The sequence below is a fragment of the Hemiscyllium ocellatum genome, chromosome 2 (assembly GCF_020745735.1).
Source record: "Hemiscyllium ocellatum isolate sHemOce1 chromosome 2, sHemOce1.pat.X.cur, whole genome shotgun sequence".
Classification (NCBI taxonomy): Eukaryota; Metazoa; Chordata; class Chondrichthyes; order Orectolobiformes; family Hemiscylliidae; genus Hemiscyllium; species Hemiscyllium ocellatum.
The window spans coordinates 92744572-92760967 of record NC_083402.1 but is presented as its reverse complement, the minus strand read 5'-3'; the positions used below and the strand labels follow the sequence as shown (position 1 = coordinate 92760967).

General features: G+C 38.4%; 1 protein-coding gene across 3 annotated transcripts in view; it reads left to right on the top strand.

Moving 5' to 3' along the window:
- Positions 1-16396, top strand: part of cdc14b (cell division cycle 14B) — a 93379-nt gene that overhangs the window by 39986 nt on the left and 36997 nt on the right. For all 3 annotated transcript variants that reach the window (XM_060838481.1, XM_060838490.1, XM_060838499.1), the window contains exons 5-9: positions 5055-5131; positions 13412-13478; positions 14214-14276; positions 14390-14477; positions 16140-16370. In XM_060838481.1, coding sequence (XP_060694464.1) covers positions 5055-5131; positions 13412-13478; positions 14214-14276; positions 14390-14477; positions 16140-16370 — 526 coding nt within the window. The remainder of the gene's footprint in view (positions 1-5054; positions 5132-13411; positions 13479-14213; positions 14277-14389; positions 14478-16139; positions 16371-16396) is intronic.

Sequence of the window (16396 nt, the reverse complement as noted above, 5' to 3'; positions counted from 1 at the left end):
TTTCACTAGTAGAATTTATTATTAGATATAGCTGTGGATTGCAACAGAAGATCTTTTCTTCTCCTCTTGTGCCACCTTGTTATACCTTTTTTTTAAAAAAAAAAGCACTTCTAAACATTTCACTCTACACCAAAAAGGTGCAGAAAATATTGAAAAATTATAGATAATTGACAGTGTTTCAAAATGACTGGCAGGGTTATTTTTGGCATTCACTTGCCTTCTCCAATATCTGCAGCTAATTGATTATTGTATGTGATATTGTGTTGCTGACTGATGTCTCCCAGCGATGTGCTGGTAGGCTAAGGGTGGCCCATCCAATTTGCAGCCATAATATTCGGCTGATGGGGTGCATTAATTGTCAACTTGTAGAGCAGCTAAGATGTAACAAAGGCATCCAAGAATTGTTTCCAGTCATGGAAAAAAGCATGTCAAAAATAGAAGTGGGCTTCTTGTCAATGTGTGTATTTTTGTACTAGCTGGAACCAACAGCACGTGATTTCATTCTGAGTTTTAGGATTGCCATCCTTCGAATAAGGATCAGGAATTTAGGAAAACTTTGTTTAAGGTTTATGAATATTTTCAATTTTGTTGCTGGGAGAGCTGTAGATATTAAGTTATTGAGTTTTCAAAATGAAAGGCTGTCAATATTTAGTGTGTTAGGGCATTAGGGATACAGAGATTGATGTATGTCTAGTTTGGTTATATTAAAGATAACTGAAAATCATACTGATTCCCGATATCTCCTTGATAAAGCTGAGATAAGTGTGGGAAACATTTTCCAATAAAGGAAAAGAGCTTCTACAAATTGGACAACCTTATCTTTTTTTTTTAAACAATGTTGCTGTTAGAAAGCAGAATAAGTTATCGCCCACTTCTACTGTGTGTGAAATTATCTGTTGTATTTGTGCAAATTGAAAAGAGCTCTCAGGGTAACTTTTATTTTCATGCAGAGGGTGATCTGTATATGAAGCTGCCAGAGCAAGTAGTGTGGAGGCAGGTACAATTACAACATTTAAAAGGCATCTAGATAGGCAAATGAATAAGAAGGATTGAGGGAAATGGGCCAAATGCTTGCAAATGTCACAAGGTCAGGTCGGGATATTGGCATAGATGAATTGGACCAAAGGGCATGTTTATGTGCAGTATGACTAAATGACTCTAACTTTTTGTGTAAGCACAAGGTGATTCATGTGAAATGTGCACAAGAGCACGAGGGGATGCAAGGACAGGTACAGCGAATCTCAGTTTGCACTAATACCTAATGCGTCAGGCCTATATGTGCTACAGCATTATTGCACTCTCTGCTTTAACTTTTTACCTTTTTCCTAATGGCTGAAGTTGATGAAATATAATCATTCTATGTGATATCACAGGCACTGCAACTGTGCAAGATCTGCACAGTTTCAGTTATGAGGTGTTGTGCTTCTTGCCCCCAACTTAAAAGGTCAGGATTCAATGGAAGAACAATTGCTATGTATCCATTTAATAGTTATTAAGCATCAATTGGCTGGAGGTATGATTTTTAGCTGCTGAACAACAGGAAGCCCTACAGCTGGTGTTGGCAAATCTTAAGTATTAGCAGCACCACAACCAGTACAGCTTTTTGGCCTTAAAAAGGCATCCAGTTACAGACTGGAACTTGGTAAATATTTGATGATCACTAAGGGCTGACCACAGCAGGGGATGGAGGGCACTCGAGGCTGTAGGGAGAATGTTGCTGTCTGGGAATTGAGGCCTTAACTGGAAATTAATAGCCCAATGCCACCCCAACCACTAGCAAAATTGTTCTTAGGAAGGGTCATTGGACTCAAAACATTAGCTCTGGCCTCTGTCGATCAATGCTGCCAAACCTGCTGAGCTTTTCCAGTAATTTCTGTTCTTGCTGGTAAAATTGTGCTGGAGCATGGTAGGTGGGAAGGTGGCAGGCAGGTATTTAACTTGCTACCCCCACTGCCTTTAAACTTGAGGGCAAGAGAAGCATTAAAAATCCAGACTTTCTTTTATGGGAACTGCATTGTCTATGGTTCTGTGCCATCAACCTCTGACTCGCACTTCATTCCTCAAATCCGTATGGATCTCTTATATTGGATATTTGGTATCACAGCTACATTTGTCGTAGCGTGGTAATACTTAAAACCAAACATAATGGTTAATGGAAGATTCAAGTACAATGAAATTCAGTATTTTAAACGTTCATTATGAACACTTTTTTATAAAACAATGGTAAATGCTCAAGAATCCAGTTCAACTCAACTTTTACTCTTTTTCTTTTCTGGAAATGTTGCCAGATCTGGAGCGTATTTCCAGCACTTCCTGTATTTAGTTCTTGAAACATTTTGTATACTTTTGATGAGTTACATTGTTCTGTCTAAACTAACACTATTTTTTCAAATGTTTATCATGAATGTGAGTTTTGAAGTTGAAAATTAGCAACGATGGTTAGCAACTTTTTTTTTGTCAGGTGTATTCTGTACCAATAATAGTATGCTGTCAAGGCCTGAATATTCTAACACCTGAAAGGCAATCAGATACCCCAAGGAAAAATGAAAATAGTTTAATTAGAATGCAGCAAAATAACATCCAAAAATTTAACAGTACATCAAAACATAAATTCCAGGTAGGGAGTCTAGAGACTTCCAAGCAGTATTTAACTGGGTATACAGTTTTTATTCAACCATGGTCACTCGGAGAAAGTCCTTCTAGTGATTGTCCCTTTTTATCAAACACCACAGATTGTCACAGGTTGGTCTTACTACCACGAAGACTTGATTCGCATGGTTTTAGTGGGTTGTCCGGCAAGTCTGAAATGATTGTGTGAAATTGTGCTTATGGCAACTGTAGAGGTGATTAGAAGCAGAAATTGTTTCTGTTTCTGTTTCTGTTCTGAAGGGTCACTGGATTCAACATTAACTATGCTTTCTGTCTCCAGGTGCTGCTAGACCTGCTAGGTTTCTCCAAACATTTCATTTCTGTTTCAGTTTATCAGCATTTATAGTTCGTTGTTTTACTGTAGAGCTCACCAGTTCTTGTTACAGCATTTGCCAGGCCATTGAAGTTAAAATCTTGATGAATTTGTCATAAAGGAAATATTAGGTTTGGCATTGAACATTTTGAGGCTACTGTCATAACTGATTTTTAAAAACAAAATTGAAACAGTCATTCAAGAAAAAATGGTGAGTTTTTCTGGCATCCTGGCCAACTTGTTTACCTCAATCAGCAAAATAATCCTCAACTCTTCTTTGTTTTAAATTACTTTATTATATGTGGGAACTTGCCATGCATATGTTGAATGCTATGTTTCCTACACAACAGCAGACTACAAAAATTCATTTGCTCTGAAGTGCTTTGAGACATTTCATCATAAAAAGCACTATATAAATGCAAGTTTGTATTTCTTCCCTTGAATTTATAGAATGCAAAATGTTTTGTTATACTTCATTCATAGAGAATTTCTACATTTCACATTGGGCGATTGGAGCCACTTTTGTTTTTAAGAGAATGTAAGCCTTGTGTCAACATTATCCTTATTGTTTTCTGTTCTATTTGGCAGAATTAAGCACTCATTGGGGATAACTGACATTAGAGATAAAGCACTACACCAGGTTGAAACTCCGCCTCTTTCCTGATCAAGAGCTTGTGCTTGTAACATTATTTCTCCTGCTCCTCATGCTGCCTGACCGGCTGTGCTTTTCCAGCACCACACTGTTCGACTCTGATCTACTCCATTTGCAGCCCTCATTCTTTATAGGTTGAAATTGCCTACATATTTCTTTAAAATCACACAAAGATCATTGGATGCTGAGAGGTGACCCTATGGAGGTTTATGAAATCATGGATGGGGTGACTAGCTAAGGTCTTTTCACAGGGGTAGTGAAGTCTAAAACTAAAAGGCATAGGTTAAGGTTCAAGGAGAGAGGGAAAAAAATTTAAAAGGGACCTAAGGGATAACCTTTTCATGCAGAGGATGGTGTGTGTATGGAATGAGCTGCCAGAGGAAGTGGTGACGCTGGTACAATTACAACTTTTAAAAGGCACCTGGATTGTTATATAAATAGGAGGGGTTTAAAAGAATATGGGCCAAGTACTAGCAAATGGGACTAGATTAACTTACCATATCTGGTTGGCACGGTCATGTTGGACCGAAGGGTTTGTTTCCATGCTGTACAGCTCTGACACTATGAAACAAACTAAAATGGGTAGAGAAATTCAGCAGGTCTAGCAGCATTTATGGAGAGATACTGGAGCTGACTCTAGTCCAGTGAACTACCTTCATTGAAGGATTCCATGTCAATTCTGCTGGACCTGCTGAGTGTCTCCAGCAGTTTTTGTTTTTGTTCCATTTTTTCATTTGCATTTCTAGAAGTATTAATTTAACTTTTTTTTTTGTTTAACACTGACTTCATCATCTTTACTTGTAAAGATTTTGGTCTAAAATGTAGTCTGGAGGAAAACTGTACATTATTTGAGCTCTTGTTTTTTATTGCAATTGTTTAAATCTATATTTTGTTAGTGCACTCTCTCAAACCTTTGAGCTCGCTCTCCAGAAACAGTGGAGGGTATGTCTGGTAGAGTAAGCAGCACTGCTTAAAGAAATGGCATCAGACTAAGTATGTATGTCCCAGTATCTAGCTTCTAGAAGGCTTTTTGGCTTTTTTTATATTAACTCGAGAATTAATGGATGGAAAATACCAAATTGACCATGTGTTGTGAGGTAACGCCAATGCTGGTTTGATTCATTGTAATTCTTGTAAACAGCTTTTCCTCTGATCTTCAATAAATTTATTTTTTAATTATTAGGAAAATGTACAAAACTTGGATTGTTTATCATATTATAAAATCTGATACTCATGAGTTATCCCAAAGATTTATTTCACCTGGGAATGTTAAAAGGAGGACTTGTTTTGATCAAAGATCTATTTTGCTTGCTAGGATATTAGTGTTTGGACAGTGTGTGTTCACGCCTTTTATACAGCAGAATATCATCATTAAAACATATCATTAAAGTGCTGCAATAAGATTCCTGAAATCTCATGCTCAACTTTTGTTTCCACCAGGTAATTTACTTAAAAAAATCTCCAGAGGAAACCTACAGACTACTGATAGGGGGGAATAACACATATCAACCTTTTAGGTAACTTTTCTTTTTACAATTTCCCTTTCCTGTCATTGCTATTGAATAAATAGTAGGCTTAATGAGTGGAATCATCCCCTAAAACTGGGATTTGGAGGTATAACAGTATGTAGTGCTAAACCTAAATGTGTTTGTAGTGATGATGACTTTGACACTGTATTTTTACTAATTCCAAGAGAAGAGGGAGATGTACAGCTGGTGCATTTCCTTCAGTTCACTGTGATTTAGATCCATTCATACTCCCTGTTTGTTATTTGGGATTTAAAAGCTGAGGTTGTGTAGAAGCTTGGGTGACACGAAGATGTAGTCGCTAATGAAGAATGAACAAATAACATCCTTTGCAACAAAAGCATCTGTGATAGATCTGTCAATGGACTAACCTAATATGTGCTAATAAGTATTCGACTGAATCCAATAGGCACTTTCATTTCCTGTGTCCTGACCTCATATTTTGAGGTTCAGAGGCTTGGATGGGATTTTGGGTTGAGACTTCAACACCAGGGCTGAAAGGTGTTCCTGACCCTGCACTCTGTGAACCAGTCATCCAGCAGTAATATTCACCAAATTGGAAAGTTTAGGGAATTAGGATAGGCTTGTGCGTCAAACTCCTAAAATCCACTACCACCACCGTCCAGGATGGAAATCAGCATGGTGGTGGTTTGGTGCCTGGCTGCCTCCATACCTTTGTCCAGACCTAGGTGAAATTTTTTTTTTTATTCTCTGACATCTCAGGCTCTAAGTATTTCTTTAACCTTGCACAGTCTCACTATCCATGCAGCATTAAAATTATGGGAGAACAAGCATGATTATAAATCACGTAGGTTTTTTTTAAATTACCGATACTAATTTTACAGAGAAGGAAGAAATTGCAATGAAGCCAAGTGTTGCTGCCTTGGAAGTATTAAAAGCAACTAAAAGCTACTGTCACACATGAGATAAAGTGCTGACAAGTTACTGTGGGATAATCTGTCACAATACTGTTTCAACAGCTTTCTCAGTAGTTCTTAACATTGACCTTACTGTTGGTGAGTGAAAGAATGTCTGCAGAAATCCATGCCCACTGTCTGATTTGTTCTTTGCTGAATTGGTTACTTTCTCAAAATGTAAACCTTCTTTGAATTTATATATGAATTGAGTTGCTGTTACGTACACACGATTTGAGTTACTTAAATGAGGCAGGAGCTAATCATTCTGATTATGTCTTTGCCATTCTTTAGTAGAGCAGTGTTTTTATTTATTCACTGGGTGTGGGCATTGCTAGCAAGAACTGTATTTATTGTCCAAACCTAATTGCCAGAGGATAGTTAAGAGTCAACCACATTGCTGAGAGTTTTGGGGCCACATGTATCGGTGGTGGGTTTCCTTTTGTAAAGGAGATGAATAAACTAGATGGATTTTTTTCCAACAATTGACAGCAGTCATGATTGAACTCTTGATTCCAGATTTTTTTTAAATTGAATTTGAGTTCCACCATTTGCCATGGTGAGAATCAAACCTGGGTCTCTAGAATATTACATGGATCTCTGAATTAATAATTTAATGATAATGGTGCTAGGCCATTGCCTCCACTGAAAGCGTTCTAGTGATAGTGTCTCTACCTCTGGGCTAAGACTCCCTTATTCAAGTCCCATCTGCTCAGAGGTATGTTTTTTAAAAAAATTATCTGACTTGATATGGGAGGAATTTTAAAAATTCACAAAACCAGAGCATTTTCTATTTGAGGACTGGCAAATGGTTTTATTTTTAGAAATTAACAACTTGCATGAATGTTTTGCTTTTAAATTAGTAAAAGATCCGAAGGTTCTTGGTAGGAGCATTAACAAACAAAATTTGGCAGTTAGTCACAAGAGAAAATATTATAGCAGATGACCAAAAGGTTGTTTAAAAACAAAAAAATGGAGAGAGCATTCCAGAACTTACAACTGAGACAACAGTCGAAGACTGGCTCACCAGTATGGAGTGATAAAAATCAGGCATGTACTAGAGGACCAGAATGGGAGAAATAAGGCACCTCAGGGTATTGTTAACTTGGAAGAGGCTCGGTATTGGCTGGACTTTGTTAAATTTATGAATCAGGATGGAATTTAAAATTGAGGCATCACCAAATAGGAAGCAATAGTGAGCATTTGGCAATTAGTAATTGAGCAGGATGTGAGCAGCAAATTTATAGATTTATTCAAGATTATTGATTGTGACAAGTGAGAGGCTCGCCAGGATAGCTTTGAGTTCTGCAAATATAGAGGTAACAAAGGCTCAGTTGAAGTTTTCAACAGTAGTTAGCCTGAAACATGATGGAAATAGGTGGTTGTAAAGGTGTAAGTAGGCAGGTTTAAATATGTACTGGATATAGAATCAGAAGCTTATTTCTGGATCCAAAGGAAATAGATGTTGTGAACAGTCTTGTTCCATCCCAGTCAATAGTCAAGGGAAGTGAAATCATTGGGATCCCAGTATTTCTGCTTATCCAGTTTGGAATTTTGGACCTTGAAGCAGGCAGCGATGGAGTTATCATTAGAGTGCATTTAGAACTTGCTGTTAGTCTGTGATGTGATCTAAAAATCCACCATGAGAATGTGAAATAGGTGCTGTGACCAAGGACAGATCATTGCAGATAGGGAAGCTATACTGGTTGCTTTCTGACTTCGATATGAATGGAACCAGAGAAGGACAGCCCTACCAAAATAGATAATGAAGGAGGAGCATTGGAGTAGAATGCTTTGTAAAAGGATTCGTGAGGATTAAGAAAGGTGCTGAAGATCAGTCAAGTAAGATGTCATTTCTGAAGAAGGGAAGAAGCTTGGACAGTAACTGGAACATCTTTTCAAAGATTGGAAAATAAATTGGATTGTAGCAATCTTCTAAAAAGATTGAGATGGATCAGGAACTACAAAATTTTATTCATTAAATGCTCAAACTTTGAAAGTTTAAACTATTTAAATTCCAGTAATGGAGGCAAGAATTAATTTAGGAAAACAAGTTGGATGTGCTAAATACTTCATTCACATCATTAGCAGGCTTTAAAAATTCTATGTATGTAAATTAATAGTTTCGGTTATGATTTTCCAAAATTCTCTAGATATTGGAGTTGAATTTCAGCAGACAGGAAGTTAGCAAATTTTAAGTGTTACTTTTCAAATAAGGTGCCAGAGCAAAAAGAGGCAATTCTAGACCAAATAGCCTGATATCAGTTGTCAGGAAAATGCAGCAATCTATTAATAAGACAGCATTAACAATGCACTTTTAAAAATCCACAATAAAAACCAACAGTTTTTTTTTGTTTTTAAAGGTTTTTAAGGATGTCTGTAGTCATTGATGAAGGGAAAAAAATAACAGGAGACTTGCTGTACTTGGACATAGTGTTTGTTAGGGTGCCACACAAAAGATTAGTATGCAAAGGCTCTCATTTGTGGCTGACATATTAGACAGGAAGCAGAATTGGGTAAAAAGGGGGTTTGCAAACTTATTTATTCATTTGTGGATGCAGCAGTTACTGTGGGTCATAGTTTATTGCCTATTCAAAGTTACCCTTGAAGGTGGTAGTGAGCAGCTTTATTTGAATCTCTGTAGTCCATTTGTTGATAGACCCACAACGTTGTTAGGGAGAGAGATCCAGAATTTGGACTCGACACTGAAGGAACTGATATGGTTTCAAGTCAGGATGGTGAATGGCATGAAGTAGAACTGGCAGATGATGATGGTATTCCCATGCATCTACTGTACTTGTTCTTGTAAATGGTTGTGGGTTTGGCAGGTGTGGTCTAAAGAGCTATGATGAGTTGTTACAATGCATCTTGTAGGTGATACATACTGCTGCTACTGTACTTTGGAGGAGTGAGTTAAATTTGTGAATGTGGTGCCAATGAAGTGGACTGCTTTGTCCTGGATGGTCTAAGGCTTCCTGAGTGGTGATGGAGCTGCACTCCATTTAGGCCAGTTTGGAGTAATCCGTCACATTTCTGACATGTACCTTTTTTAATGCAAGAGTGAACAGGTATTAGAAAGTCAGGAGCTGGGTTACCTTCTGCAGGATTCCTAGCCTCTGACCAGCTTTTGCAATCGCTACTTGTATGGCTTGCTCAATTTCTATTCACTGTTAAGCCTGGCATGCTGATTTGGGAGATTCAGCAATGGTAATGCCATTAAATGTCGAATGGCAATGGTTTGGTTTTTTTTAGGAAATGGTGATTGCCTGGTTTTTGGGTGGCATGAACAGCACATGCTACTTGTCAGCTAAGCCTGGATGTTGACCATGTTTTACTGTGTTAGAACATGAACTACTTCAGCGTCTGAGGAGTTGAAAACCATTAGATTCCATAGTGCGGAAAGAGGCAATTCAACCCATCCAGTCTGTACCAACACTCCAAACAGCATCTGACTCTGACTCCTACTTTTACCCTCCATAACCCTACCTTTATCATGGCAAATCCACCTAGCCTATATATCCTTGGACATGTTGACAATTTAGTATGGCCCATCCACCTAACCTGCTGGAAGGAATTTGGAGAACACAGCAGAAATCCACACAGTCAGTCACCCAAAGCTGGAATTGAACCTGGGTCCCTGGTGCTGCCCACTGATCCAGCTTTGCACCATCGTGCTGAACAGGGGCAATCATAAGAAAATCTCCAACTTCTGACATGATGAGTCATTTGAAGCAGCTGAAGATGGTTGGGCAAGAATAGTAACCTAAGCCATTGCTGTAGAAATATCTGATCTCCAACAACAACAACAACAACAATTGCCTTCCGATTATTACGCCAGACCTGGCTGTGGCCAGTTGTGGGTTTTTTACCTGATTCCCATTGATTGGTTTTGGATGGGTCCTTTATGTCACAGCCTGTCCAATGTAACCTTAATGCCAATATCAGTTACTCTAACCTTACTTATGGAATCCAGTTCTTTTGCCCATGTTTGCACCAATGTTATAATGAATTTAGGGAGTGCTGTAGTGGGACATCAGTTGTGTGTCAGTAAGCACATTGATGCTGAGCTTGATAGCACGGTTGATGAAGTCTTCGGTACAGTAGATGAATGAGGCATTGAATGGCCTGTTGGATTTGTTCTGCTTTTGGTTTATGGAACATACCTGTGCATTTTACATTGTGGAGTAGATGCCAGTGTTGAAGTTGGGTTGGTACAGTTTGGCTAAGGGCAGGACAAGTTTTGGAGCGTGTGCCTTCAGTGCTATTACCAAAATGTTGTCGGGGCCCCAGGGCCTTTTAAATATACTGTGCCTCCAACCATTTCTTAATGTCGAGTCAAACAGCACAGAAACAGAACCTTTGGTCCAATTGATCCGTGCCAACCAGACATCCCAATCTGACCGAGTCCCATTTGCAAGCATTTGGCTGATATCCCTCTGAAACCCTTCCGATTCTTATACCTATCCAGATGCTTTTTAAATATTGTAATTGTCTCTGCCTCCACCAGTTCCATTAGCAGCTGACTCCATTCCATTCATGCACCACCCTGTGTGTGTGGTTAGGGTGGGGTGGGCATGATGGATAGGGAGAGTAGACAAGCCAGGTTCTTCTTTAAATCTTTTTCCCCCCCTCACGTTAAACCTATGCCTTCTAGTTTTGAACTCGCCACTCTAACAAAAAGACCTTGGCTACTCTTCCTATCCATGCCCCTCATGATTTTATAAACTTCTATGAAGTCACCCCTCAGTCTCCGACTGCTCAGCCTCCCCCTATAGCTCCAACTCTGCTGACCTGGTAATATCCTTGTAAATCTTTTCTGCACCCTCAAGTTTAATAACATCCTATAGAATCACGTGGCATGAATTGAATTGCTAAAGAGTGGCGTCTGATGCTGAGGACCTCCAGGAGGCGGCCGAGATGGGTCATCCACTCAACTATTTTGGCTGAAGATTGTTGCATATGGTTTAGACTAATCTTTTACAGTTCACTGCCAGCGTGAGTTCATTCCATGCCCTTGCCACCCTCAGTCCTTCCTCCATGGAGTACTGAGTCTTTGGCTGACTGGGGTGTGGTAGGTGATTTCAGGAGGGGGTTTCCTTGCCTACATTTTATTTGATACCATGAGACTTCATCAGGTTTAGAGTCAATGTTGAGGATTTACAGGGCAACCACCGTCCTGTACACAACTGTGTTGTCACCTCCTGCTGAGTCTGTCCTGCTAGTTTGAAAGAAGAGTCAGAATGGACTCTAAATGTTAACTTTTTTTTTCTTTCCTTCTCTGCAGGTAATGTTAGATCTGAGTTTCTCCAGCAATTTTTCTATTTTTATTGTGATGGTGGTCATGTCTGGAACATTGTATGCTAGGTATGATACTGCAATAGGATGAGTCAGGCTGTTACTTAGTTCATCTGTGTGACCTACAGATGTCCCAATTTTGGCATTAGTTCTCTGATATTAGGGGAACTTTGCAGGATCACAGGCCTGTGTTTGTCATTGTCATTTCGGGTCCCTCCATCAGTACCAGGTGACCTATCTGGTTTCATCCCCTTTATTTTTTCTTTTTGAAACCTTTGCAACAGTTGATACAACCGTTGACTTTTAACTGCCCTCTCAAAAAGGTCTATCATGTTGGGTCTGGAATTACAAGTAAGCCAGACCAAGTAATGATGGCAGATTTCCTTTCCTAAAGGACATTAATTAACCTGATGGTTTCTATGTCAATAGTTTCATGGTGATTCGACTTTCAACTCAGTGTTTTGTTTTTTTTTCAAAATAATCCACCTTTTTAACCCAGCTTCCTAGACCATTATTTGTCACCCTGCCAGGTGAAGTAACTTGACAAGTGAAGTGCCTACTCAGTCAATAGATGGACACTAATATGAGGAAGTATGATTTCAAAAGGGTCAAAAAAAATATTTTTCAATAGATGTGCAACTTATGAATGTTTAGCGAGACTTTAGTTTTGTAGAATCATACAGTACAGAAGAGGCCCTTTGGCCCATTGATTCTGTTAACTGCCAAAACCATGCTAATCCACATTACTCGGGGACATCAGCACGTGGCCCATAACCTTGAATTTTATGACCTTTCAAGTGTTCATCAAAGTCTGTTTGTTTTTAAAAAGGTTATCGGGTTACTTATCTCTACCACGTCCCAGTCAGTGCATTCTAGACCCACCATCCTCAGCTGGTTATTTTTCCTCAACTCCACTCTAAACCTTCTACTTTTCAGATAATATTTGTATATTGAGTGGCAGTTGGTGTACTCTGACAAGGAGTGCAGAATGTTAGTATGTAGTTATTGCAAGAAGATTGGATTGAGATTTTTGACACATTTATATAGAGCTTTGGTAACACCACACCTGGAATACGGTGTGCAGATTTGTCATTTTAGACCCAGTTAATGTAAAACACAGACCAGGTTTTTGTACTTAACATGAAATACTATTTATTACAAATGGTTACCTATAGTCTATTCAGTATCTAAGTATGAATTGTTGACATAGAATTCTAATGGTTAAAACTATAAACTCAATTATAAAAACTCTCACATGTGATTGCAAGTGTGTGTGCACACTAAGTTGGTGTTATGGGCAGAGAAAATCAGTTGCTGAGATAAATCTTTTGACTTATCAGGACCTGCTGTTCCTTAATCTCCACTCTCCAGGTACTTTCACTTGCAGAGGAGGTTCAATGTGACTGATTCTTAACTTACAATGTCTCTGACTTATTGGTTAAAAGCAACAGTTTACAGCAACTGATCAAGGAAAGTAAAATGGCTTTCTTCAGGTTTTGGGTATTATTTACTGCAGAGACAAGAATACCACCTTCCTTCTGGAGATCAACTTCTGACTATAGCGTTCATACCCATAAGCTGTACAGCTAGCTGGGAGGGAACTATAAAATTGTTGGCAGCCAATGGGTCTTTGTCATCAATGGGTCACCATTCTACAGACCAATTAGCTATTTGTTGCCAGCCAAATCTCCCTACATAAACACCATTGGCTCCAGCTTGTCTACAGTATCCTGTCTTATTGGTTAAACAAGTTTATAGTTTAAACAACACTTACAACAAGGGCTGGTAGCTTGTTTTTAAAAAATTCAGCAATTCCTTTCACAGTTCTTGGATATTTAAGCAGTCATCTATCAAACATTCAGAAAAATAAAAACAGGCCTTTAAAATCTTAAGGCATTTTAGACAGGGATATGAGGAAGGTTGGGAAATTGGCATTGAGGCCAAGAATGAGTCATTATCACGTTGAATGGTAGATAAGGCCCAAGTGCCAATAATCTTACTACTTATGCCTTATGTCCTTGTATTTTTGTGTTTGACAAATATAAAACTTTTCTTATTGCAGGGATGCTTCATTTGGCACGTGTACATATAACCTAACAGTTTTGGACTGTTTACATGCAGTTAGTAAGGTAAGGTGATAAATATAATATCAGTTAATATTTCTTGGTATTATTTTCAGTGATATTCCAAATATGGCTTAATGTTGTTAGAACTGGTTTGTATACTTGTGTAATATCACAAATCTTGCACACGATTCATCCTTGCACACAAACCTGTAACATCATGGGCGGCACGGTGGCACAGTGGTTAGCACTGCTGCCTCACAGCGCCAGCGACCTGGGTTCAATTCCCACCTCAACTGACTGTGTGGAGTTTGCACATTCTCCCTGTGTCTGCATGGGTTTCCTCCGGGGGTGCTCCGGTTTCCTCCCACACTCAAGATGTGCGGGTCAGGTGAACTGGCCATGCTAAATTGTCCGTAGTGTTAAGTAAGGGGTAAATGTAGGGGTGTGGGTGGGTTGCGCTTCGGCGGGCCGGTGTGGACTTGTTGGGCTGAAGGGCCTGTTTCCACACTGTAAGTAATCCTTATCCTTTCCATTTCAGCATTTAAGAGACTTTTGAATAATTCCAAAGATTTGCCTCTACTATTATACCCAGAAGCCTCTTTCCTGTGTTAGCTACTCTCTGCAAAGTAATTTCTGCCATCAGTCCTGAATTTGCATTTTGTCCATTTATGCATGTATCTCTTTAACTTATAGTAATGATTTTACTTGAAGCATGTTTTGGATTAACTATCTCTATTGAATGTTTTCTTTATATTTTTGACAATTGATAAACACGATTCTCAACCCTTTCATTTCCAGGCTCTGCAGTATAACTTCTTCAATTTTAATGCATTTGATGTAGATGAATACGAACATTATGAGGTTAGTGTTTTTGGATTAATTAGAACATGGCATTTTTCAAAACCAATTTTCTGAGCGCATAGAAGACCAAGAGACTCAGAAGAATGAACAATTATATTTATTTTTGTTTGCAGAGGGCAGAGAATGGAGATTTTAATTGGATAATCCCCAGCAAGTTTTTAGCCTTTAGTGGGCCACATCCAAAGAGCAAAATAGAAAATGGTAGGTAGTGAATTGTTAGGCTTATATTCCATTATGTGAATGTGTTTAATGATATACTGTTGAATCTTGGTTTTCTGACACCAATTGAGACTGGAATGCCTGTTTCTTATCCTCCATCCTCGTCCTCCACACCCCCCACAGTCTAATAGGTGATACATGTTGCCATGTTATACCAGTGCCCGTAGTTCTGAACAAACATTCACAAGAACTGCTGATGCCAGAAATCTGAAACACAAACAAATTGGTAGAAATGTTCATCACATCTGGCAGCATCTGTAGAAAAGAACATAAACCGGGGTTCCACTTGGAAAACAAATACATAAAACACATACAAGGAGTGTGTGGAGAGAAATCAGAGTTAACATTTCAGGTCCAGTGACTCTTCTTTAGAATCTTATCATGTGGTATTTCTGAATCATCTATATGACCTGTTCTGGTCAGTTTGCTTACAAGCATGCATCTCAGCTGCTGTGTCCATTGCAATCACCTTGTTGCCCTCCCTTTAATCTTAACTTTTCAGAAGTAAACAGTACCATTTTAACAAATTTGACACCAACTAAACCATGGAGTCAATAACTCAACTAAGTTTTCCCTCTCCTTATCATTATTTCTCTGGGTAACAATGCATAGAGCATTGGCAAAGTAGCAACAAACTAAGTATACACATGGGTCGGTAAGATGTCATAGGAATCAATACTGTAGGCAATTTTAGTCTCTTTTTTTATTAAATGCACAATGTTTAATTTGTGATATGAATAGTTTAGATTATTCAATTCTTTTTGATTTAACAATTGAGCAGAAATTACAATGTCTTTGGCATTGTGCACGTATGTTTCAGTGAGAGATCACCTTTTTCTTTGATAAGATAACCATATGTTTCAAGCCAGTTTCTGTGTGGGATTTGACTTGCTTAATAACATCAGCTGGGATTGTAGTAGTTCACTTTATTTTTCATAACCATTTGTAAAATGCCATGATATATTACATTTATATAGAATCTTTAAAATTTAACAGATTTTGGTTTTTGAATTGCTACATTCATTTTTGATCTTGCCTTGATCTCCCTCTGCCTTGAAAGCTTATTGAAGAGAAGTTGGTGTATCAGCATGCTTCACACTCTTGCGCTCATTCATGGTGTGCTTGATTTGTAAATACGTGATTCTACAAATCTGGCGATGAATACCGATTCATTGGAATGAGAAAGTTCTGAATATTAGCCTTCAACATCCATTAATATCCATTGTGTTTTGTCTAACAAGTTGCATTTCAAACTGTTTTTAAGGATAGTAAACCATTAATGCTAGATATGGTTTTCTGTAGGTGTCAATGTATATTAGTCCTTGTGGTGTCTATATAATATGTTCAGTGCACTTGTTTTTCAAATGGAATCCCATTTTATGTTCTTTTCCACACTTTTGACTCTCTTCAATATGAAATTTCAAATATTACTTCTGTAAATGGAAAGAAACAAATTGCTAATGATAACACGCTTAGTCAGGCATCATGTGGGAAGAGTAACGAGAAGTCGATGTGTCAGGACTTAAACTTGCTGCTTCCAGCAAATTTTTTCGGTTTAACCTTTTATATTGAGTCTAAAACTGCTAAATGTTGGAAATGAATTCAAGGGCATATCTTTGTTTCTCTCTCTATCTGTTGGATTAGGTTATCCTCTGCACGCTCCTGAGGCCTATTTTCAGTACTTCCGGAAGCACAACATTACCACTATTATTCGTTTAAACAAGAAAATGTATGATGCCAAGCGATTTACAGATGCTCGCTTTGAGCATTATGATCTCTTCTTTGTGGATGGAAGTACACCCAGTGATACGATAGTCAAAAAGTTCTTGAATATCTGTGAAAATGCAGAGGGTGTCGTTGCTGTGCACTGTAAAGGTATTTTTTTGCTCATTTACATTTTG